General features: G+C 32.6%; 4 protein-coding genes across 4 annotated transcripts; 3 read left to right on the forward strand and 1 right to left on the reverse strand.

The window, feature by feature from the left end:
• Window positions 1-748: 748 nt before the first annotated feature.
• On the forward strand, window positions 749-2,709 carry LOC132185458 (B3 domain-containing transcription factor VRN1-like). The gene is made up of 3 exons (XM_059599230.1): window positions 749-993; window positions 1,628-2,146; window positions 2,260-2,709. The coding sequence occupies exons 1-3, from the start codon at window positions 847-849 to the stop codon at window positions 2,518-2,520; spliced, it is 927 nt and encodes a 308-aa protein (XP_059455213.1). The 5' UTR covers window positions 749-846; the 3' UTR covers window positions 2,521-2,709.
• Window positions 2,710-7,500: 4,791 nt separating this feature from the next.
• On the forward strand, window positions 7,501-10,348 carry LOC132171326 (B3 domain-containing transcription factor VRN1-like). The gene is made up of 5 exons (XM_059582650.1): window positions 7,501-7,563; window positions 8,502-8,662; window positions 9,262-9,412; window positions 9,494-10,012; window positions 10,094-10,348. Exons 1-5 carry the CDS (start codon window positions 7,501-7,503, stop codon window positions 10,346-10,348), a joined length of 1,149 nt encoding a protein of 382 aa, XP_059438633.1.
• A 3,668-nt stretch (window positions 10,349-14,016) lies between these two features.
• LOC132185451 (B3 domain-containing transcription factor VRN1-like) lies at window positions 14,017-16,204 on the forward strand. Its single transcript, XM_059599223.1, has 3 exons — window positions 14,017-14,338; window positions 15,063-15,623; window positions 15,712-16,204. The coding sequence occupies exons 1-3, from the start codon at window positions 14,192-14,194 to the stop codon at window positions 15,976-15,978; spliced, it is 975 nt and encodes a 324-aa protein (XP_059455206.1). The 5' UTR covers window positions 14,017-14,191; the 3' UTR covers window positions 15,979-16,204.
• Window positions 16,205-21,437: 5,233 nt separating this feature from the next.
• LOC132167603 (protein LURP-one-related 5-like) lies at window positions 21,438-22,744 on the reverse strand. The gene is made up of 2 exons (XM_059578611.1): window positions 22,371-22,744; window positions 21,438-22,018 (listed from the first exon to the last, which is right to left on the reverse strand). The coding sequence occupies exons 1-2, from the start codon at window positions 22,599-22,601 to the stop codon at window positions 21,578-21,580; spliced, it is 672 nt and encodes a 223-aa protein (XP_059434594.1). The 5' UTR covers window positions 22,602-22,744; the 3' UTR covers window positions 21,438-21,577.
• Between the last annotated feature and the right edge of the window lie 1,417 nt (window positions 22,745-24,161).

Consider the following 24,161-nt stretch of genomic DNA (forward strand, 5'->3'; position numbering starts at 1 on the left):
ATGTGATATAAAAAAAATGTTAAAAATTTTTTTAAAAAAAAATTGAAGAATAGCAAATTGGCAATGACAAACAGAGCCACTATTATTATTATCCTGTTTGTATCAAGACTAAATTAAAAATTTTAAAACAACTTTTTGATTTGATAAAAAAAAAAAACAAGGTAAAATCCTTTTAACTCCCTTAAACTACCATTCCAATGATACTTTATCCTCAAACTACAAAAATAATGATAATATACTCTCAATTTTAACAAAACGATGAAATACCTTTACTAAAATAAATACAAAAAAATATAAAAAATTATTTATTTTTTTCAAAATTTTAAGGGTATTTATGTCTTATTGAAAGTTCTATAGAAGTAATTTTATCATTTTATTAGTATAAGGAGAGTATATTGTCATTGTTTTGGTAATTTTAGAGTAAATTATCGTGATAGTTTAGAGAATAGATTATGATTGAAGATTATAATTTGAAGTGGTTAAGTTAATTTTTTTTAAAAAAAAACCCGACAAGTTTGAGTTAAAAAGACTTTTTGGTCTTTGGTTACATTTTTTAAACTAGGAACGTAAGCCGGATGATCCACTACAAGAAGACGTCAGCCAACTCAACTTCAAGTCTTCAACGCTTTTTTTCTGAAGAAACCTCTCTTTCACGTCACTCAATTTTTCCAGTCAAGAAGGACAACTATATCAGAAAGTGATTTTTGTCTTTGGTGCCGTGCTACATCAGTGTCTACATATCAGCCACTACGCTGAGAATCGGAGCTGATTCTAAGGGGAACAGAGTAGCTTCGAGGTATTTCCACCGTTGGATCAATCAACCTTCGTGACAATACTCTTTTAACTATGGCACCGAAGAAATCAAGGACTCGCCGGACTAGAGTGGTGCCCAACCGGAGGAATGGCCACCGGCCGTCAAGTTGTACGGCGGGTAGGAGACCCTCGCACTTCTTCAAGATCATACTCCCCTCTACCACTGATGACAAGAAACTGGTAATGCCTTCTCACTATACCTACGATGCTTGTTTCTTTGTCTTTTTGTTTCTGTAATATTTTGGTGCTGTTGCATTCTGCATTGACAGCATTGTGTTCATGGTAGTATCATACCATGATGGGTTTCTTGGTTCTTGTTTGTTTTGGCACTTGGAAGTTGGAAATAACAAGAAAGAGGTTTAATTCATTCCTAGTTTCAATTTACGGCCCATTTTTGTTTGTTCAACATGGGATGGAGCTAGATATAATTGCGGATAATTATATTGATATAACAAAATTCGAATAATTTAATTTAAAAATAGTGATTGGGGTTTAAAGATTAATTAATTAATAAATTCTGGCCAACAATTTCTTGTTGCAAATTTTGATAGCTCTTCAACGTCATTTGGTACTGAATTTCCTCTGTTGACGAGGTTTCTACACCTTTAAAGTTTAAAGTATGCATTGCCCTGTTTCATTTTAATCGAATTACCTTACCAATTGATATGTTTAGGCTACAGGGGGTGAGAAACCAAAACCCAAATCAATCTTTAAAAAGTTTAATTGAAGTTGTTGGTTTGTGCTGCAATTATTTTACAAAAGATATTTTTATCTGCGTCACACGTGACAATATAACTCACCTTGGTGGTTGCAGAGGATCCCTGTAAAGTTTGTAATGGAATTTGGGGATGAACTGTCTGATGTTGTCACACTCACTGTTCCTAATGGTCACTTTTGGCAAGTGGGATTGGAGAAAGGCAACAAGGAGATTTGGTTTGATGATGGTTGGCAGGATTTTATGGAATCCCATTCAATTCATTATGGCTACTTTTTAGTGTTCAGATATGAAAGGAATTCAAAATTCCATGTTCTTGTGTTTGATAATACTGCAACTGAGATTCATTATCCATGGAGAGAAGATTGTGAATTGGAAGATGAGGTGGACAAGTTGAAGGAAAATGAAATGTCTAACTCAGATAAGCTGTTCCCAAAACATGAAGTAGATGGGGGAACATATGTTAGGGAAATATTTTCTGGTACATCTTCAAAAGGAAGACTCATGATGTCCAGAGGAAGAGACAGAGCAATCGAAGCAGCCAGACTGTTGAAGCCTACAAGTCCCTCGTTCATGGCCTTCGTGCGCCCATATCATATAAGTAGACGAGGGTATTTGGTGAGCTTTTTTGTACATGATGTGATCATGTTTTTCAAATATCACTTTGAATATATATATATATATATATATATATATATACACAATTGTTTCACTCCTTGTTTCTTGTGCAGTATGTGCCTTATGAATTTGCTGGCAAGTATCTTAGTGGGCATCAATTTGTCAAACTTCAAACTTGTGATGGAAAACAATGGCGTGCCTGGTGCTGTGTCCATGGTGGGAAGTCAAAGTCAACAAAAACTATAGGGTGGTGTCAGTTTTGCGGAGACAATGACTTAGCAGAAGGAGATGTGTGTGTGTTTGAGCTGATCAAGAGGAAGCCCGTTGTGCTTAAGGTCTCAATATTTCACCTGGCTGACTATGAAGTTAACTAACTTTCACACATAACTTGTCTAAACTCATAGTCAGTGGTGTTTGGCGTGCAGAAGCTTTAAGGATGTATGGTTTTTGTGTTTTTGTTTTTATATATGCAGGACTTTTCCCGGTACTGATATGGCTTGTACACAAGATTAACTCCTGATGCTAAAACTTGTGTGTAAGCTTAATATGTTTAATTAATATGCTAAAACTTTTTTCATACTACAAATCTAATTAGTTTCTACTACGCTTAATTTGTTTTTTTTATTATTTAACATAAATCCACAGAATCAGGATTTGCTGTATTTTTATATTATTTTTTTACCATCAAATCGTATATTTTCTAGCTATACATTGAGTTTACTATTCTTATTCCTATATGCATGTTTCCTGGGCATGCTACTCGAACCCTCTATCAGATAAATCATTTTTGTCATGATTATTAAGATTCAATGTAACCACTGAATGTCTTTCTATAAATCACTAATTTTATGTGGGCAAAATGATGATGTTACATCAAAATTAGCGAGAAATATTAAAATTCAGTTGCACGTGGTCATGTGGGCCTTTTGTATGCAACATAAGATTGCCACTCAAGGTTTGATGGGCAGTGTGTCAAGAACTTTTTCAGTTATCTATTTTTAACTCAACTAAGTAAAGAAACTGAATAAAAAAAAAAAAAAAAAAATTTTTGTCTTTCTTCTATTTGGTATTTTTTAAAAAATTTAAAATGATATTTTTTTTCATAATAATTTCATTTTTTTAAAGAAAATGTCATTATTAGGAAGAAAAATACTATTTTTCATTTTTTTTTAAAAAAATACTAAATAAAATAAATGCCAAAAATAGATAGGGTTGCTTTAGATTTTTTTTTTTTTTTTAAAAAAAAAAGGCAAAAGTTAAACTTTTGTTGGGCAAAAAAACTTGGTCTTTAGCGTTTGCCAAAAAAAAATACTAAGTAGAGAAACTAAAAGTAAATGCAAATTAGTTATTGATATTGAATTCCGTGTTCTCTAAATATAAAAAATAAAAATAAAAATTAAAGAATGAAAAAAAAAAAACAAAAAAAAAAAAAGAAAAGGAAAATTGTCACCGATATATCTATCTAGTATCTCTCCTATAAAAGGGAAAAGAAATTAGAAGTATTTAACTAGCCTATGCGGCTCCCCGAGAAGACCAAATCATTTGTTTAACCTATTTCTTACTTTTTGTATGCATTCCTGTATTATTTTAATTCGTTTTGGATCTATTAAGCTCACATCTTTTTCGATTTTATGATTGTCCAATCTCTTTTCTTTCAATCTAAGAGTAGGAAAGATTATCTCTTGAAAACATTTTCCTTATTCCACTAAAAAACATAGCATGTTTTCAGTTTTCAATACCTTTTGTATTTTCCTTTTAGCTCTAATATCAATAAAATAGAAGCCTTTTAAGTGATTTTTTATTTCAGCCATTGGAAAAATAAATAAATAAATAAATCACCTAAAATATATTATATGAATCAATAAAAAATTGATAAATAGATGTAAAAAGTTTCATTCCTCTATCGATTAAAATGGTAATAATAATATTGGAGAGGAAAATAAAAGCTTTTAAAAAGATCTTTTACAAAATAAAATTGTAACAGAACCACCTCGAATCTACCCTTAAGTGGTCGTCAAAAGCCGTACCTGAACTACAAGCCATCATTTTCCACTTGTCCCTTGGGCTTGGGAGTATACCTTAAAATGATCAATTTCCTTCGCTCTTCTCCACACTCACTGTTCGTAGTGCGCCTTAAAAGGATCGAATTAATGTCGCTATTTTCCACTTTCAAGAAAAATTATCTTATACAGATATTATTATGGTGAAATTTCAAAAAATAATATTTTGAAAAGACCCTTTTAAATTTAAAAAAATTTTAATTTCACTTCTCAAATTTTAAATTTGATGCAATTTCCCACTCTGTTAATTTTTGTCGTTAAACTCTAGCGAAACTCTTAAAAATACTAAATTACCTTTCGATTTTTCTTTTTTTTTTTTAAATGAAAAAAATGGTTCCTTGAGTCACCTTGTGATTTTTCTTTTTTTTTTTCTAATAACTTTACCTTTTTTTTAATTTGAAATTTTATAAAAAAAAAAAAAGTCAAGGTTATAATGATCAATTTATCACTTTTAATGTTTAAAAACTGACAAAAGTGATTTATAGCATCAAATTAAAAGTTTAGACGATGAAATTGTAAATTTTTGGAAAGTCAAGTTTATCCTATTATTGAATTTAATGTATATAAATATACAAAGCATCCATGGAAAAATTTGTCAGAAAGTTGTTTTGCATGTACTAGTACCACCACTTAAATAAACCACTTTGAGCTCTAGAGCAAGGTCTAATCTTGAAATTAACATATTCTTCATTTCATTTGAGTTAAATAATATTTAATTAATTATATTAGAATAATATTTAAAATAAAAATACTCTTTTATTATAACTAATTGGAGAGAATTATGCTTCCTGTTCTGAAGGGAGCCGATGAGTAACATAGAGGCATTTCCAGCGTGGGATCGTTCAGTCAAAGATCGTGATAAGACTTTTCTTACTATAGCAGCGAATAATAAATCACATGGCTCACTATTGACTAAGCAATTAACCAAATATCTGACAAGATAACTTGTTTAAACTCTGGATATGCTGATCCGCTCTGTTTTTTTTTTTTTTTTTTTTTCTTTTTGTCTATTTTTTTTTTCATTCGAAGGATTTGGACCATCCGGTGATCTGTTCATTTTTAGTTGACGATTGACAAGGAGCCAGACGCCAAACCTGCACGATATCAATGTCATTAATTGTTGGTTCTTTCGACAAGTTTCAATGCAAATTATGGCACTTACTGTAATATACACCTTAAAAGAATCAATTTGCTGTTGCTATTGTCCACTCAGATCGGAAAAATGTTACATTATTCTTATTTTATTATCTATTAGACTAAATGTCGTTTTAAACTTTAGATCAAAAAATTATTTATCCTAAATTATTAGAATGTTGTCAATTAACCACAACTAAAGTTTGGAAAAAATATTATATCATTAGAGTTGAGTAGAAATTTGAGTTTTTTTCTAGGTTGCTTATAGCTCTTTAATGCATGTAAAGATGCCCTCAACCTCCGGTATCGATGATTCAATGGCTCTTTTATGGAGGCTGCTTTCCCGGAATGTGTTGTGGCAGATTCGGATCCCTCCCATATTTAAGAAAAATGAGTTTTTCATTTTCTTAATCTTAATCGTTAGATGAATCTAAGGGTCTAAAAGATAACTCAATATCAAAACCTAAAAACAAACACAATCTATCAAATTTGAATTAAAAAATTAATTAATTAATTAATTTTTTTTGTTGGAGGAGAAGCCACCCTAGAGGGACGGCTCGCCCCAGCCACCCATGGGCCGCCGCGACCCCCATGGGTAGTTGGGGTGGCCCACGGCCACCCCTAGGCCATGGGGTGGCACGCGGCCACTTCCAGCAAAATTTTTAAAAACTTCATTTTTAAAATTGTTTTTATTAAAACCGCAATCCCAAACGAACCTTACATTAGGCCCATTAACTTTTTCATTATCTATTTTTTTTTTTTTTTAAGCCAACTAGGTAGAGAAACTAAAAGGATTTGGATCCTCTCCAGTCCAGCTCATGGCTAAGACTTTTTCTCAAAAATTTTAAAGCCGCAAATGGAACACGTGTCAATTTAATAAAAATAAAAAATAAAAAATAAATATTATTTAAGATTTTTTTTAAAATAAATAAATAATAGGGTGGCTGGCCACCCCATTTTAGCCATAGGGGGGTGGTTGAAGCCACTCTCAGGTCCAACGAGAGTAGCTGAGCCACCCTCAAGGCTCTTGGGAGTGGTTTGGCCACCCTCAACTTACAAAAAGGGGTGGCCAAACCACCCTCATAGGCCATAGTCTACCCCTGGCTGGCCATTAGGTGTGGCTCAAGCCACCCTCTAACTAAAATGGAGTGCCTAGCCACTCATTGTTTTTTTTATTAATTTGTTTATTTTTTAAATTTTAAATAATATTTTATTTTATTTTTTATTAGTAGGATACGTGTCTTATTTGTGACCTTACGATTTATTTTTAAAAATTTCAACCATAAACTAAATAGTCTCTAATTTATTTTGGACATGAGAGAATCCGCAAGTAAATTTGCAAATCGTATATTGACATTAAATTTTGCCTTGAGTTGGTAATGTATTGATATTGAATTTCGTGTTCACTGAATATTAAAAAACTTAATGAATTGAAAAAAGGTAAATTTCCACCGATAAGCCACCCCTTCTTTTTTTTTTTTTTTTTCCCTTAATTTTTTTAATTTAAAATAATATTTTATTATTATTTTTATTAGTGAGATATGTGTCCAATTTGTGACCATAGAATTTTTGTTCCAGTATCTCTCCAATAAAAAGGAAATAAAATTAATAGAAGTATTTAATTAACTAGCCTGTTTTCTGTTTTCAAAAACTTTTGTATGCCCTTATAAGTGATTAAAAAAAATTCACTGAAAGAGTTGCATTGATTTATCAATTAAAGAGCTAATAATAATATTTTAAAGAAAAAAAGCCTTTAAATTGATCTTTAATGCATGTAAAAGCTGCTCTCAACCGCTAGTATTGATGGTTCTTTTATGGAGGCTGCTCTGCCAGCATGCGTGTATTGCTTAGAAAAATAAAAACTAAAAGAACTAATGACAGGTTGGAGGAAAACTCTGATCTAAAGAAGCATGTAATGCGTAAAAACAAATATTTTTGTTATTTTTGTTTGAAGTTTTGATAATTATAATTCAATAAGTTTTAAAAAATGATTAACGTACGTACCAAAGAAAAAAATCTGTTAAAAAAATTGAGAGTGTAAGAACATTCTCAGCAACATTTTCTATAAATTTAAAAAACAAAATTACTTTCAACTTTCCTATCTAAATGCATTCTTTCCGAAGTAAACGAATATATATATATATGATCGATCGTCTAATAATGCAAGATATAATATGGAACAAGAGCACTTTTCTGTTGAAGCAAAAGCCCATCACTGAATGGGTATTCTCTTAGCAGCTCAGGCAATTTGATGACCAGCTTCAGACACTTGTAAAGATATCTCATCCACCTCATGCACCGATAATGGCTACAATGATGTTCTTATTTCAAGAACATAATTATAGCTTTTTTGATTTTTTTATTTATTTATCTTTTTAGACATGTCTGCATAAGAGGGAAAGAGGATTTGAACTAGTGACCTCCGCTTCATTAGGCGTGGTTTTAACTTATTGGAGACAGCCTTTTTGAATTTGAAAAGATGCAATGATATAAACATATTGGTTGCAGGAACATAGCAAAATAAGAATTATTAAAGTTGATGAATTTTAGGAAATAATCTCTCTTCTATTGTATAGATTTTCCTACCATATAGTTAATAGTAAAAATTCTTTCCTATTATATATAGATTTTCACTTCCCCATCGTCTGGCATCAGGCATACTTACTGTGATAGCTTCTTTCCTTCTCGTCAGCATCATTTACTTCTCTATGAATTCCTGGGGCAGGAATATCTGTATTAACTACTCAACAAGGAATGGTTCCAACTCCAAGTTTCATCAAACAAGGCTTTGATTAGTAAACATTTGAGAACAAAAATTTGCTTCAGTACTTGACCTCAAAAGAAAAAGTAATACTATCAAAATGTCATTCACCAGTAACCAATAATCTAGAATCAATTTGAAACAATGAATAATGAAAAGAAAAAAAAAAATACCAATGTGCCAAACTGACACATATTATTGCTTCATCGACATAAACATCTCAAAAAATGTATCAATTAGAATTTACGAGATAGCGGCCTTAATCAGGAACAGCATCAAGATTTAAGAACCCTATTCCACTAAGAGACCTGGGTAGCTCAGTTGCAGTGATCTTATACTTGAGGAAAAGATTCTGGAAACCTAACAGTGGTTAGCCTGAATTTTGTTCTCCATATTGTAGTATACCGTACACGTCAAGAATTCCCGGCCAGGAGGGAATGATGGATCTATTGCAGTTCTTACAGCAACCTTTGCCACTGAAGTCACATTGAATAGAGAAGTAAATAGTGGACCAACTAGAGGGATTCTGGTTAGCGCTTTTGCATATCGCAGAACCTGCAGGTAATACATATTAAAAAGCTATTAATACAAGAATTAAAGTCCATCACCAAATGCCCTGAACAATAATGAAGAGTTTTGCACATAATAGTTATCCTGTCAGAAAGACTGCTGTCAAAGTACACAACTACACAGGTGCATATATAAGATGCAAAATGAACAAACTCCAACTGCGTACACATTCTAATGTTAATGAACAAATGAACAAAATTCGTTTACTTTTATCAAAAATTAAACCCTTTTAAGGTACCTAAGTGGACTAATTAAAAAAAAAAAAAAAAAGGTTCAAAACTCTTTCTTGGCGGTGATGATTCTCCTCTCATAACTTTTTACAGCACACTCATTAATGTCATTGCTGTTGTTTTGATAAGTTCCAATGCAATTACCATTTATCACCTTAAAAGATTCAATTTACCATCGGTATTTTCCCACTTTCACTGTGAATCATGAGAATGGCTGGTAAGAATAATAAATTACTTCAGCTAAGAATGCCTACTTAAATTCAGCCACTTCGAGCTCTCTAACAGATCCTGAGGGGGAGCAGAGTAACGTCGTCGAGGCATTTCCACCGTGGGATCAAATCAAACAACCATCGTGATCAGACTTTTCTTACTATATATGGCAAGGACTCACCGGACTAGAGTGGTGCCCAACCGGAGCTATTATCACCGGCCGTCAAGTAGTATGGCGGGTAGGAGACCCTCCCACTTCTTCAAGGCCATACTCCCCTCTACCATTCACGACAAGAAACTGGTAATGCCTTCTCACTCTTTGCTTAGTTGCATGCTTGTTTTCTGTCTTCTCATTTCTTGAATATTACTTTGGTGGTTGCAGAAGATCCCTGTAAAGTTTGTAATGGAATTTGGGGATGAATTGTCTGATGTTGCTACGCTCACTGTGCCCAATGGTCATTTTTGGAAAGTGGGAATGGAGAAACCCAACAGGGAGATTTGGTTCCATGATGGTTGGAAGGAGTTTATGGAATACCATTCTATTCATTATGGCTACTTTTTAGTCTTCAGATATGAAGGAAATTCAAAATTCCATGTTCTTGTATTTGATAATACTGCAACTGAGATTCAGTATCCATGGAGAGAAGATTGTGAATTGGAAGATCCGGTGGACATAATAGACTTAGATGATGCAACAAAATCGAGGCAAGAGTTGTCCGCAAAACATGAAGAAAATATAGAAACGTTGGTTGGAAAAAGATTTTCTGGCGGGTCGTCTTCAGAAGGAAGGGAGAGAGCAATCCAAGCCGGAAGGGAGAGAGCAATCCAAGCAGCCAGAATGTTGAAGCCTACATGTCCTTCGTTCATGGCCATCTCTCGTAATATGCATCGATATAACTTGGTGAGCCTTTCTACAAGATTTGATTGTGGTTTTCAAATATTTGTTTGAATATACATATTTCAATCCTTGTTTGTTGTTCAGTATGTGCCTGCGAAATTTGCTGTCAAGTATCTTAGTGGGCATGCGTTTGTCAAACTTCAAAACTCTGATGGAAAACAATGGGATGCCCGGTGCTATGACCATGATCACCCGAATTCAGCAAAGAATATAGGGAAGGGATGGACTCAGTTTTGCATAGACAATAATTTACAAAGAGGAGATGTGTGTGTCTTGGAGCTCATCAACAAGAACCCTATTGTGCTTAACGTCTCAATATTTCACGTGGCTGACTATTGACAACAAATATCTTATAACTTAGTTAACTAGTCTAAACACTCAGGATCTGGTGCGATGCTTCTTGTCTGATGTTATGTTTTTTTTTGTTTTTCTTCGGAGGCTAATTTTTGTGGTCTTTCAGATCATCAATGTGTTGGACTTGGACAGGTGCCGTCAGACTATAAATTTTCTCTAAATTTAATTTAAAAAATTTTCCGTTAAATGATTAAGTAATTTTTATTTTTTTTTACTTTAACTAAATGGGACTCAGAGCCTGAGAGTCCCATCACCAGCGCATAGTATTAACCAAGTTATCTCTACCGTGAATCATGTAGCAACGGTAATGACATCCAAGGCACTAAATGGTGGAGTAGGTTGGAGAGCATGGTTGGGTATGGTTAAATTTAACGTTGAGAGGAAAAGTTGTTTATGAGTTTTGTTAAAATTTTAGATAAAAGCAAAAAATAAAGAGCTGAAAGTAAACAACACTCTAAACTTTGTGTGGTTCAAATTCAATTATAAAAGCAAAATTGAGAATTAATTTAATCCCCCAAACTTCAAGTCCCATAATGAGTCATAGCAAGTCACAACACATATCGGCCCATGGATGGGTTATTACGGCAAAAGTGGTTAATTACGGTTAATCAGTTTTTATATATATATAATTTAAAGATAATAACATTTGAGTAGTGTTTAAAGCAAAACATGCGGAAAAAAGTCTAAAAGATGCTCAAAACTCTAAAAATTACTCAAAAGGTTCATTACTTGAAAAGCGGTAAGTGGTTACTAACATGCTTTCAATTACCATATAACTAACCGGCTTAGTGTTTGCGGTTACTTAAAAATGATAACCACTTAAAGAAGTCGAGGTTACTTAAAAATGATAACTACTTACAGTAATTGCGGTTGAGAGGGAATAATCGCAAATGTTTGTATATCCGGGGGCAATGAGTATAAAATTGTTACCAAACTTTTGAAAATAAAAGGGAAAATTACAGTTTACCCCCCCAAAGTTGACAGCGTTTTTCAATTCGAATATCAAGGTTTCAATTTTGGCAATCCACCCCCCAAAGTTTCAAATTTTTGCAATTTGACCAATTGTATCCAAAACTTTCCATATTGCCTATAATTTTTATTTTTTTTATTTTTTATAAAAAAAAATTAGGGTGGCCGTAGCCAACCCTTTGGCCATCTAACCATTTTTGTTTTTTTTTTTTCATAAAAAATTAAAAAATAAAATAAAAATCAGGGGCAATATGGGAATTTTAGGATAATATTGGTCTAATTGAAAAATATTGAAACTTTGGTGTTTGAATTGAAAATTGGTGTCAACTTTGGGGTGTAAATTGTAATTTTCCCAAAACAAAACAAAAAAAAAAAAAACAAACTTCAACTTTAACCCCTAAAATTGCCAAGCCTTTTGCAATGTGTTCTCAAAGTTTGAAATTTTGCAATATGGATATCTAATATATCATCCACTTTAAATCATCGATGTTATGATTTTTTATTAAATCATAATGGAATAAATAAAAATATCAAAATATTACGTTTATATAATAATAATAATAATAATAATAAAAGAAAAAAGAAAAGAAAAAATGTTTTTTTTTTTTTCATTTTCCCAATTAAAGTCATGTTTGTATTTTTATAAATTTTACATGGTATAAGAAACAAACATTTCAATTGTTAGTGGTTGGAGTTAACGGAAAATTATAACAATAGGATAATTGAAAGGAATTGATACATCGTACACTCATATTGCAAGTTTTTAAATAGAGGGAAATATGGCAAAAAGTGTGATGGTAAAGAATCTTTTATCGGTATGACATTTTGTTGGTGGATTGTTTAGTCCATTGAAAACGATTAGCTATCACTTGGAATAGAAGAGCATTTAAATAGATTAACTATTTTTATTCATTCTGTTTAATTGTAACACTGGAATATACTAATTAATTATATTCATTCGTTTGGTACAATGCAATATATTAGCGAATAGAATCGTATTGTGATAAAATTTTTTAAAATACCCTTATAATACAAATACAATTTATATTAGTAAAGACTTTTTTTTTTTTTTTTGAAACATAAACAACTATATATATATATATATATATATATATATATATACACATATATATCAGAGAAGAGAGAACCAGTGAATCAGAGAAAAAAAAAATCCGTTTTAGTTTAAACTATGCAGAAACAGAGAATCAAACATATAGATGGAGAATAAAAAAATAAAAAAATAAAAAATCCAAGAAACATAATATATTATAATTTAGTTTTTGTAAAAAATAAAAAAAAAACATATAGACTGTGCAGAAACGGTAAGATCTAACTGTATATATATATACCCGTTTTAGTTTTATAATTCAGTGAATCAGACAAAATTCATGATTCAGAGAAAATATATATATATATATATATATATATATAGATGGACCCATATTGGTACAGTGAATCATAATAAAAAAACATATTGATACATATAAACTATGCATAAATGGTACAAAGAATCAAAAGAAATAACAAAACATAATCAACAAAAAAATAAAAATAAAAATTGAGAAACAGTACAAAGAATAAAAAAAATCTGTTTGCACTTATAGAAAAACTGTACCAAAAGAATCAGAGAAAAAAGAGAATGAAATATAGAGACGCAAAAACGAGAAACGGTGAGATAGAGAAAGAAAGAGAGAACGAAATATAAAGAATTAGAGAGAGAACGAAATATCCAATAAATAGAAAAGAGAGATTGAAGAGAAGAGAGGGGGAGAGAGACACATTGCGCGAGAAGAGAGATCATGGGTGTGAGAAGGGTGGAGGGTTTTGTGACAATTTACACGATAATTTTAATCCTACAGTAAATGATTAGCTAAGCCACTCATTTTTTAGTGGCTTAGTTAACCCTGTGTGTATGAGATTAATAGTCTCATGAGAATAGACTATTTTTAGGAATAGATTATTCTCAGGAATAGAGTGTTACCAAACAAAAAACTAGCTATACTTAGTATTAGCTAGTCCGATCCAATTGTTTATTCCGGAGCCTAAATCTCACATCCATAATGGATTAGAATCCAAATCTTATTTAAAGCTAAATTGCAAAATCATTAATATTTTTTAGGGAAAAACATAAATATTCCCTCAAACTTCTTATTGTAAATCATTAATATTTCAACAATTCATAGTTGAAATGAATATTAACAATGTTAATATTGTAATAATATGGTAATTTGAGGGATGTAGATGTATTTTTAATATTTTTAAATTGTTTTGAGCATTGATATTTTTTTAATTTGTTTCATTACACAATAAATTAAAATAATTATATATTATGTTTGGTGATAATGCAGTTGAGTTGGACGTCTGTAAAAACTAAAAAGGAGTTGAAACTTGAAAGAATCAATTTATTGTCGACTTGTCTCAAGATTGCCAAGGAGTCAACTCAGTCAAGGACCAATGCAATTACTGACTTACTGTCATACACCTTAAAAGATTCAATTTATTGTCGCTATTCAGGATATCATGAATTTCTGTCAGTGAGAAATTCTTAATTCTCTTATAAGATAATGGAGTAATTAATTAATTAATTAATTATAAATTATCACGTTAATTTATAAGAAAATTTAATAAAAACTATACAACAAGCATTTTCTAATTTATATATATAGAAAGCACTACATCTTCTCATAAAATCGGTGGGTGTGAAAGTTGCGTTGCATTTAGCCATTTACCACCAGTTAAATTAGCCACTGCGAGCTCTCGAACACGGTTGATCCTGAGGGGAGCAGAGTTGCTTCGAGGCATTTCCACCGTGGGATCAATCAACAATCGTCATAAGACTCTTCTTACTTACTAATTACTATGGCAGCTAAGAAATCAAGGACTCGCCGGACTAGAGTGGTGCCCGACCGGAGCTATGACCACCGGCCGTCAAGTTCTATGGCGGGTAGGAGACCCTCGCACTTCTTCAAGGTCATACTCCCCTCTACCATTCGCGACAGGAAACTGGTAATGCCTTCTCTCTACGTTGCTTGCTTGTTTGTTTGTCTGTTTTTCATTTCTTGAATATTCTAGTGCTGTTGCTTGCAGTTGCAGTAAATTAGCGATGGATTTGCTTAGTTCTTGTGTGTTTGAAGAAGAACCCATACACTGCATGTCACGAATTTGGTTTCGATTTTTTTTTCCTCAATTGATTTATAGAATTTTGATGGTGATTTTGGGCTGGATCCGCAGGGGGACTTGATCTCTCTGGGTCTTAATTGCATTGCTTATATATCTATAAACATTGTTGAAACAGATGATTGTTTCGTGATCAGACCTTTTGTTGTTTCATTTGTTTTTTTTTTTTTTTTTCGCTGTTCTGGGTTTATTTTAACATTGTTTAAGTATGTTTTTCCGAGTTGTCTAAGTATGAAACCAAAATTATGAAACCTTGAAACGAGTTGTCAAAGTATGTTTTTCCATTGTTTCATTTTAATGGAATTGCCTTGCCATTAGATATGCTTAGGTAGCTTTTACTTGGCCAAAAAATTCATAACAAGGGGAGAAACCAGAAGGCAGATCAACCTTTAAAAAGTTCAATTGAAGTTCCTGGATTGTGCAGCACTTCACCAAGGCTCACTTATTTTACATTTGTAATGATTAGAAACCATATATTTTTCCGCATCACGTGTTTCCTTGATTTCATTTCACATTGTAATTGAGACAATATAACTTGCTTTGGTGGCTGCAGAGGATCCCTGTAAAGTTTGTAATGGAATTTGGGGATGAACTGTCTGCTGTGGCTACACTCACCGATCACTATGGTAATTTTTGGCAAGTGGGATTGGAGAAAGCCAACAACGGGATTTGGTTTGATGATGGTTGGCAGGATTTTATGGAATACCATTCTATTCATTATGGCTACTTTGTAGTCTTCAGATATGAAGGGAATTCAAAATTCCATGTTCTTGTATTTGATAATACTGCAACTGAAATTCCATCTACATGGAGCAAGGATGGTGAATTGGAAGATCCGGTGGACGTAATGGAATCAGATGATGCAAAAAAATCAAGGCATGACAAGTTGAAACAAGAAAATGAAATGTCTGACCCAGATAAGCTGTCTGCAAAACATGAAGTAGATAGAGGAAGATACAGTAGGGAAAGATTTTCTGGCACATCTTCAAAAGGAAGAGTCTTGATGCCCACAAGAAGAGAGAGAGCGATCGAAGCAGCGAGAATGTTGAATCCTGAAAGTCCTTCGTTCATGGCCTTCGCGGGGAAAAAGAATATAGGCGGAATTCGTTCTTTGGTGAGCCTTTGCACATGATGTGATCATGTTTCTCAAATATCGCTTTTGAATAATGCTTATTTCAATCCTTAATTCTTTCCTTGTGCAGTATGTGCCTTGTGGATTTGCTAAAAAGTATCTTATTGGGCATGAGTCTGTCGAACTCCAGACTTCTGATGGAAAACATTGGCATGCCTGGTGCCGTAACAAGTGTTCATCACCTAATGCAAGGTCTATAGGGTGGGCTCAGTTTTGCAGAGACAATAATTTAGAAGGAGGAGATGTGTGTGTCTTTGAGCTGATCAAGAGGAACCCTGTTGTGCTTAAGGTCTCAATATTTCACCTGGCTGACTATGCTGTGAAGCAACATGTCTAAACTCATAGTCATAGACATGCAGAAGCTTTAAGGAGGTATGTTCTATATTTAGGGACTTTGGCCAATAAATATGGCTTGTTGTACTCATGGTTCCTGTTCCTGATGCTAAAACTCTTTCTGTAAGCTTGTCCAAACTACCGATATTATTAATTTCTACTTCACTTAGTATGTCTTGGTTATAATTTAACATCCACGGAATCATGATCAAGATTGTTGTATTTTTATATTATTTTTCCTCCATCAAATCTTATGTGTGTGTATATATATATATTTTTGGATATATTTTTCAGTACACAAAGAAATTACACGGCTTCTCTCTCCACTCTCCAGGATGAGTAAACCTCCACTGGACCTCAAGTTGCTTGTACAACAAAATCAATCAAGCTAACCCAAATAACTAAAGAAAGCCCAACAATCAAGCAAACAACAGCAACTATACAAACAATCCAAACAAAATCCTCTATATTAAGAGAAGAAAAGGCTTTAAAGTAATTTGCAAATGATAGTTCCAAAACATGTGCCCAACTTCTCTCCGAAGTGGCTTTATTTTGTAGAAATGAAAAAAAAACAAAAAAAAAACAGAAACCTAACCCTCGTATTTCTTTAGCCTGAATATACATGATAGGACAGAAAATGAATATTATAATTCCTTAAACAACCAACAAAAGAAATACTCAAATCCCTCGAACAACCCTAGATTTTGCAAAGCAAAATTAGATAACTTCAAATGATTCGGATGAAAAGAAATACCCAAATCAGAAGACTAATGAAATACCCAAATCCTTCGAACAACCCTAGTTTTTGCAAAGCAAAATTAGATAAAAAGAAAACCTCAAATGATTCGGATGAAAAGCCTTCTTCTTCGCTGGTGGTCGGAAGGCTTGTGCCGGAGTGTGAGAGAGAGACATGAGCAACCCCCGTTCTTCTTTACCGGTGGACAGAAACCTTGCGCCGAAGTGAGAGAGACAAGAACAAGGGAGGGAGAGCTTCGCTGGTGGCCGGAGTGAGAGAGAGAGAGGTGAGCGAGGGAGGGAGAGTTAGGTCCAATTGGGATTGCAGTTTCAATAAGTGCAATTTAAAAAATTGTGTTTTTGAAATCGCTACTTTTTAAAATTGCAGAGGAGTTTGGTAAAACATTTAAAAAATATTTTTTTTATCAAATATTTGTTATAACTTTTTAAAATCGTAAAGACATTTGGTAAAACATGTTAATTTTTTTTTTTTTTATCAAATATTTGTTATGCGAAATCATGATTTTTGTTTAAATTCGTTATTTGAAGAATAAGCACCCCCTAACCTGCTTATAGAAATCACTTTTTTTTTTCCTATTTTAAATGAAGTATTTTTTAAATCGCAATGCCAAACACTTTACATTTTGTGATATCTTTAAAAAATGGACCCTTATGGTGCATTTGGAATTGCGGTTTTAATAAGTGTGATTTTTTTTAAAAAAAAAAATTACATTTTTGAAATCACTGCTTTTTAAAATTGTAAAGGCCTTTAGTAAAACATGTTAAAAAGTGCTTTACTTTTTTATCAAATATTTGTTATGTGAAATTGTGATTTTGGTTTAAATTCATGCTTTTTCAAATAAGCACCCCCTAACTTATAGAAATCATAGATTTTTTTTTTTTTTCTCTATTTTAGATTAAGCGCTTTTTAAATCGCAATATCAAACGATATAAGTTTTGCAATATTTTTTAAAAATGTAAATTATTCTTACAAAATCACAATCACAAACACACGCTAATAGGTTTTAAAAAAAAAATTGGGATATTTGGGGAAAAACACGAGTATTAGGTTTCTATTTTTCTTTTTTTAATAGAAAGCCCGTAAGAGATAAGTTGAGCACATGTTGTGACACTATCATATTTCTTTGTTTTAAGCTGGATCCATGAAGTAAGTTCTAATTGCGTCTGGTGGAGATGCTTTAAAAGGGTACTGTTGCATGCCTATTGAACAGAGGGTTACTTGCATGAGAATGGCTCTAAAAGCTTGTCTACCCACGTGAAGCTTACAACCCATCTTGCCTGCACCATATCAGTGACATCATCTGAAAATAATTTGTTTACCGTCTTTATTGACCACTTTCACGGTAAATTTTTTCACAAAAGAACTCGTACAAAACTCAAAATTGATTTCACTTTATACTACGTTAAAACTCTTTTCAATCAAAAACACCCTAATTGTCTTCTACGTGCGGATAAATTATATGTAGAAACCATCCATGAACCGGAAGAATATAACAAAAAACAGAGGTTTTTATCTGTGGACGGTGGATATAAAATGCAGCAGCACCCACTCAAATCAGCCAACCATTCGTCACTTCGTGATACCCACTCCCTATCTACCTTGCTTGCTTGTTTGTGATTATTCTGGTGCATGCCATTTTAAAATGGGATGGAGATAGATGATTTTGTTTATTATCTAAATTAACTCATATATTTGCCACTAAAAAATAATTTTAACATGTCAAAGTTGTAAAGTTGGCATTTTTATTTCTTAAATCTTATTCTAGTAAAAACCCAATAATTCTACTCAACAAAAGGAGCATAAAACTCAATAACTCAGTAGTGATCATCCAACACAACAGCATCTGAGCCTGTCATTCTAGGATGTATGCAACCGGTTTTAGGAAACCAAAACCCACAATCAATGTATGCCAAGTAAAATAATTATTCTGACATATTTATCTCATAAATAATAATTAGTGATTGGGTTTGGGTGCAGAGTGTTTTTGAACTTTCTAAGAATTTATGGTTGAACACTTGAAGTGAGCATAATGGTTAAAGACATCGGGGTGGCTTCGGCCACCCCCAAACAGCTGGTCTGGGGTGACTGAAGCCAGCCCCAGGCTTAAAGGGGGTGGTCTGGCCACCCTCAAAGACCAAACAAATTTTTATTTTTTTTTTTAGATTTGGCTTTTGGGGTGGCTGGACCACCCCCAAGGGCCATGGGGTGGCAACCCCCTTTAAGCAAAAGATGGGAGACATTTTTCTTTCTTTTGGCCAGGGTTGGCCCACCTCTCAGGCCATGAGCCACAGTAGGAAACAAAGGTAGAAAATGAACATAAGAAGCTTGCTTGAGTGGTTCGGTGTTAAGGCATCCCATGTCCATGCATTCCCCGAATCTTCAAAAGCTACATTGTCTTTCGTTAACTTTGTTGTCCTATTATAAATGTTCTTTATTTATGGGGAATAAGATCTACCAGGTCAGATTATCGGTAGACGATGTAGGTTAAATGGTTAAGGATTCTTCTTTAGAAATCTATGGCCAATAAATGGATTATATATCGCTAATAATAATAAAAATAATAATAAAATATTATTTTAAATTAAAAAATAAAAATAAAAAAATTAAGAAAAAAATAAAAAGAAAAAAGAAAAGAAGGGGGTGGCCTTTTTTCTTTTTTTTAAATTTTTATTAATTCTTTTAAATTTAAAATAATATTTTTTTATTATTTTTATTAGTGAGATATGTGTCCCATTTGTGGCTATAAGATTTAAATCTGGTATGAGCTAGGTATTACGGTCCCCATTATGGACTAGAGAGGATCCTATTCCTATTTATAGGGTAATGTATGATAATCAAATTACTATAATCTCAATATATGATTACAATCAACCTATAAAAAGAGAATATTTGATATCAACCTAATTATGGTTTTGGGGTTTTTAAATACTCGGGTTATAACTGGTATAACCGGGTATATATATATATATATATATATATATTCAAATTTAATATATTTATTACTATTTTTTTACTCTAGGGTTCACAAAAAAAATATAGTATATATTTTTTTCTTTAGGTTTGTTGTTGTTGTAAGGATGTATCTATTTGGGTTGTTGGTTTGTTTACATACTGGTTTTTCTTGTTTTTTTTTTGAGTTTGTTTTTGACATGTTAATATTTACTATTTAGTGTTTAATCTGATAAGAATGAGATTTGTAGTTGAATCGGTTGATATATCATATATGTAGTTAGTGTAGATGTAGTTTAATCTCATGTATTGTGTAAGCTTTTAAAATGAAATTTTATGGCATTTTAAGGCTTTTTTTTGTTTTGTTTTGTTTTGTGTTTTTTTTTTTTTTTTAAATGGGCACAAAATGGTTAAATTAAGCCTAAAAATTAGGCCAAATACCTATATATATATATATATATAAAAACAGGTTAACCAATCCGGATAATTGGGTACCGACTGATTATTATATAACCAATAATTAACCGAGTGCCCAATAATTCACCCGTAGTTTTTACCCAACAACTTACGGCATACTCCAAACAGTTGACAAAAAAACATTTCGGTCAATTTTTTTGACTTGTCTTTTCTTTTTTTTTTTTTAACCCAAAACAGACTTCTCTCATTCTCACTCTCTGTGTATATTTGCTACGAATTCTCTCGAGTCTCTCCATAGCTCGTTTTGTGGGTAACCCTTTGAACTTCTGTACTAGTTATTATAATTACAAAAATGCCCACGTCTTTTTCAATATTTTGTACGTGAATATTACTTTGGTTTTGATATTTAAAGGGTTTAAAATGAGAATTCAAGTATAGGGAGTACTACACATCTCAAGTTTTATTTCTAAAAATTAGTTCTCAAATGATGTGTCATAATCTCATGATATTTATTATTTTGGAAAGTGTGACATTAATTCATGGGATGGAGACACATCTAAGGCCTTGTTTGGTAAACATCATTCCTTTTTCAATGTTCATGATTGGTGAGAAAAAAAATGAATGTAATAATTAATATAGAAAAGTGAAAAAAGTTGTATTTAAAAGTGGAAAAGTTTTGTTTTGTAGTGATTTTTTATTTAAATAGTAGTAAAATATAAATGTTGTGATATAAGAGCATTCACAATGGAAGAACCAAATTTTTATGCAAAATGACTCCTTAAAACTTACTTTTATCTAGTTTAGCTAATAAATTTTTAAATGTCTCTTCATCCGAATAGCTATATTTTTATTTATATCATTTAAATATTATTAAAAGTGAGAAAAATTTTGGGAAAAAGACAACATGTGAGGAAAAATATAAAAAGTTTTGGGAAAAAAAAAACATGCAGAGGAAAAAGTAGGAAAATATTTGAAAAAAAAGATAAAACAGTTGAAAGAAATAATAAAAAATAAAATGACTTCCTTGAAAAGTGCTGCTACATTTAGCTTCTTCTTTTAGTTCTTTCAATCAAATATCTATTTTACATTTTCTTTTGGCTAATCAAATGTAGGTGTTTTTTTAAACATTTGAAGAGCTATTTTAGATAAAAAAGTAATATTTAACTCTTCCAATGAGAATGCTCTAAAAAGTGAAAATATTTTGATGTTGATTTTTTTGAAAAATAAAATGAATCGTGTGGTGGTGTTTGGTGTTGTTCGCCAAACAACCAACTTTTAAAAATAAAATTTGAGATGTGTTGTATTTTTATTTTAAGTAAGATATCTTTTGATCAGTACCAGACAAGTAAGCAGCTTGCATGTGCAGGGCTTCCAGGAAAGTAATAGCAGGTAGGAGCAACTCCTTGAAAGATCTTCCGTACTAAAATACAATAAAGATCTAGAGTCAACAGCCATAAAACAAAACCAAAAAAATATCCCACTAATCATCTGTGACGGGCTCCACCGGAACTCCCTGAGTAACGGAATCATCTGTGACGGGCTCCACCAGAACTACCTGAGTAACATAATCATCGCAGTTGATCTGATCAAGAATGAGCACCAATCCCATGGCAAAAGCCCCATCAAAGCCAGGCTTGATGCAAAGAGAGAAAGCGTCCTTCCCAAGCACCACGTGGGTGGAAGCATCCACTTTGCGTCGGATCTCACCCACTAATTCCATTTCCGCATTGAAGATCGTGCAACAGCGTTGAGAAAAGTTGCCCTCGATCTGGTACTCCTCACGAGGCTCTGGGTCCCTAAACACCTCCACGCTCAAGGTCGACCGTCCGATCATTGAGGATCTCCGCACGCTGAAGATCGGTTTCTGGTGACTGTCTCTCTCCCCTATAAAGCCCTCCCACCGCTGATGCAGACTCGTCATCTGTTTCACAAATCAAAGTATTTTTGAGTTAACTCACCGAGTCGGTCGGAATCGCTCAAAATTTTCACGTCGACAGTTTTAGTTTCCGTACTTGTTGAACGTATTTCACAATATAATTAGTAATTACTACTCCCCGAGTTCGAGTTGACTCGGCCATGAGGAAACAAGAAAATCAAAGACGGCCCATTTCTGTGCATGAATTTTAGCAAAAGAGGATTCAAATCTTTACCCATTAATGCAAATCAGAAACCGAGCCAACCCTTTTCTGGAAATTTATAAATTTTCCTAATTTTTAACAACTGTCTCGACTCACTGAGTCGAATCTCGTTCGTAAAGAAAAAAGCTATATCACCTTTCGGCGGACAGTGAGGAGGCACCTTCCGTTCCCGTCCATGAGAACGATTTCGCCGCTGTCAAGGGCTTCGGGCCCGGGCCCGTACGAGTCGACCCGTAAGACCAAGTCGCCCTTGCAATCATAGACGGTGAAGCCATCATCGGCGAAGAAAAGAGAGGTCTTTAGGACGGTGAGATGAGTTTCTTCTTGGAATACGAACCCAGCTTCCACAACGAACCCTTCTTTCATCTCTTTGGTTAATTGGTTTCCTTAAGAGTTAAGATTCCCGAGCACTTTGATGCACAACACAACAATGGAAGAGTCTGTCTGTTAATTTGTACGTGTTTGGGCCTTAATTATGGTTGTTGCATACTGGAGCGTTGATCCTTAAATAAGTGCAGTCGTGCCATGAAGAACAACAAATTTTAATTATAAAGCTTTATTATCGTTATGATATTAACGTAGATATTTTGACAAAGTATTTCTGTATTCAATCAAGTTTTAAATTTGATGTCACTTTTATGATGCATTTATTATCACATTTTACCTTATTATGCTTTGCTCATTTGAGAGAATAAGTTGACAAAATACAAAATTAGCTAGAAGCTTCAATGATATTCTTTTTGTTTTTTTAGACAAAAAAAATACAAAATTAGCTTACGTGGTTGCAATAAGTTCCTTATGGTATGCAAAAATAACAAATAAGTCATTACTATCAACTTCAATCAAAAATCTCGACAAATTATGTTTTACATTAGATCCAATTATTACTGCACATACCCACCTATAATAAAAAATAGAGATAACTTTACAAATCATCTTTAACTTTTACGCGTTTTAAAACTATATTCTTAATATTAAAAAAGCTCTTAATTTATAATATCAAACTTTTAATTTTTTATAATGTTTTTTATGCCTTATAATTTTCTATTATATTTTGTCAAAATTTTTAAAATACTTATTTTTTTAAAAAAAAATTGAAAAAAAAAAGCGGAAGAAACATACTCCATGAACCATGACTACCAAAATCCCCATTATGCCGATTTTTCAAGGCGACAAGGCAAGGAGGAGTTCTGCTATCAGGCTGCCAAGAGTAGATAAGTGTCTGCCAAAGTCTGATGTGATTTTATTAAAAAAAAAAAATTGTAGAAAAATCTCTCTCTCCCTAGTCTTGCTAGATTTTGTTTTTTTTGTTTTTGTTAAATTTTAATAAGTTAATATTTAATTTCTAATGTCTCAAAATTTATTTTTTGATTTAAAACTAAAACCTATGGGTAAAAGGTTAACACTTGTGGGACTGTATTACTTAAACGAGATTTTATCATCATAAATTTAGTGCTAATACTTCAAATTTAGTATTAATACCTCAAATTTGATTTTTCCTTTAATATCTCTCTTCTCCAATTAAAAATAAAAAATTCATTTTTTTTTTTAAAAAAAGGTCATGTCGGACGCTTGAGGCAGCCGAAAATCTCAACTCGGCAAGGAGAAAGGGGATCGGGATCCCCGGCAATGCATGGGGAATTGCCCATAAAAATGGCTGAAATCCTAGCCATTGAATTTCATCAAATGGCCTCTAGTTTGCCACATGTTCATTTAATTAAAAAAGGGAAATCATATCTAAAGTCCTTAGGTAAACGTGCTTTTATTAAAAACTCTCTGGGTATTTTTTTTTTGAAAATTTAGTCACTGAGTCACTCGAAACTACTAGAAAACTCTCTACCATCAATTTTTGTTAACGTTCGTTAGTCTACTCAAAACTCACCGTTTTATCTGATTAAAATATTTTTTTTTATTAATTTAATTTTA

Source organism: Corylus avellana, chromosome ca1 (assembly GCF_901000735.1).
Source record: "Corylus avellana chromosome ca1, CavTom2PMs-1.0".
Classification (NCBI taxonomy): Eukaryota; Viridiplantae; Streptophyta; class Magnoliopsida; order Fagales; family Betulaceae; genus Corylus; species Corylus avellana.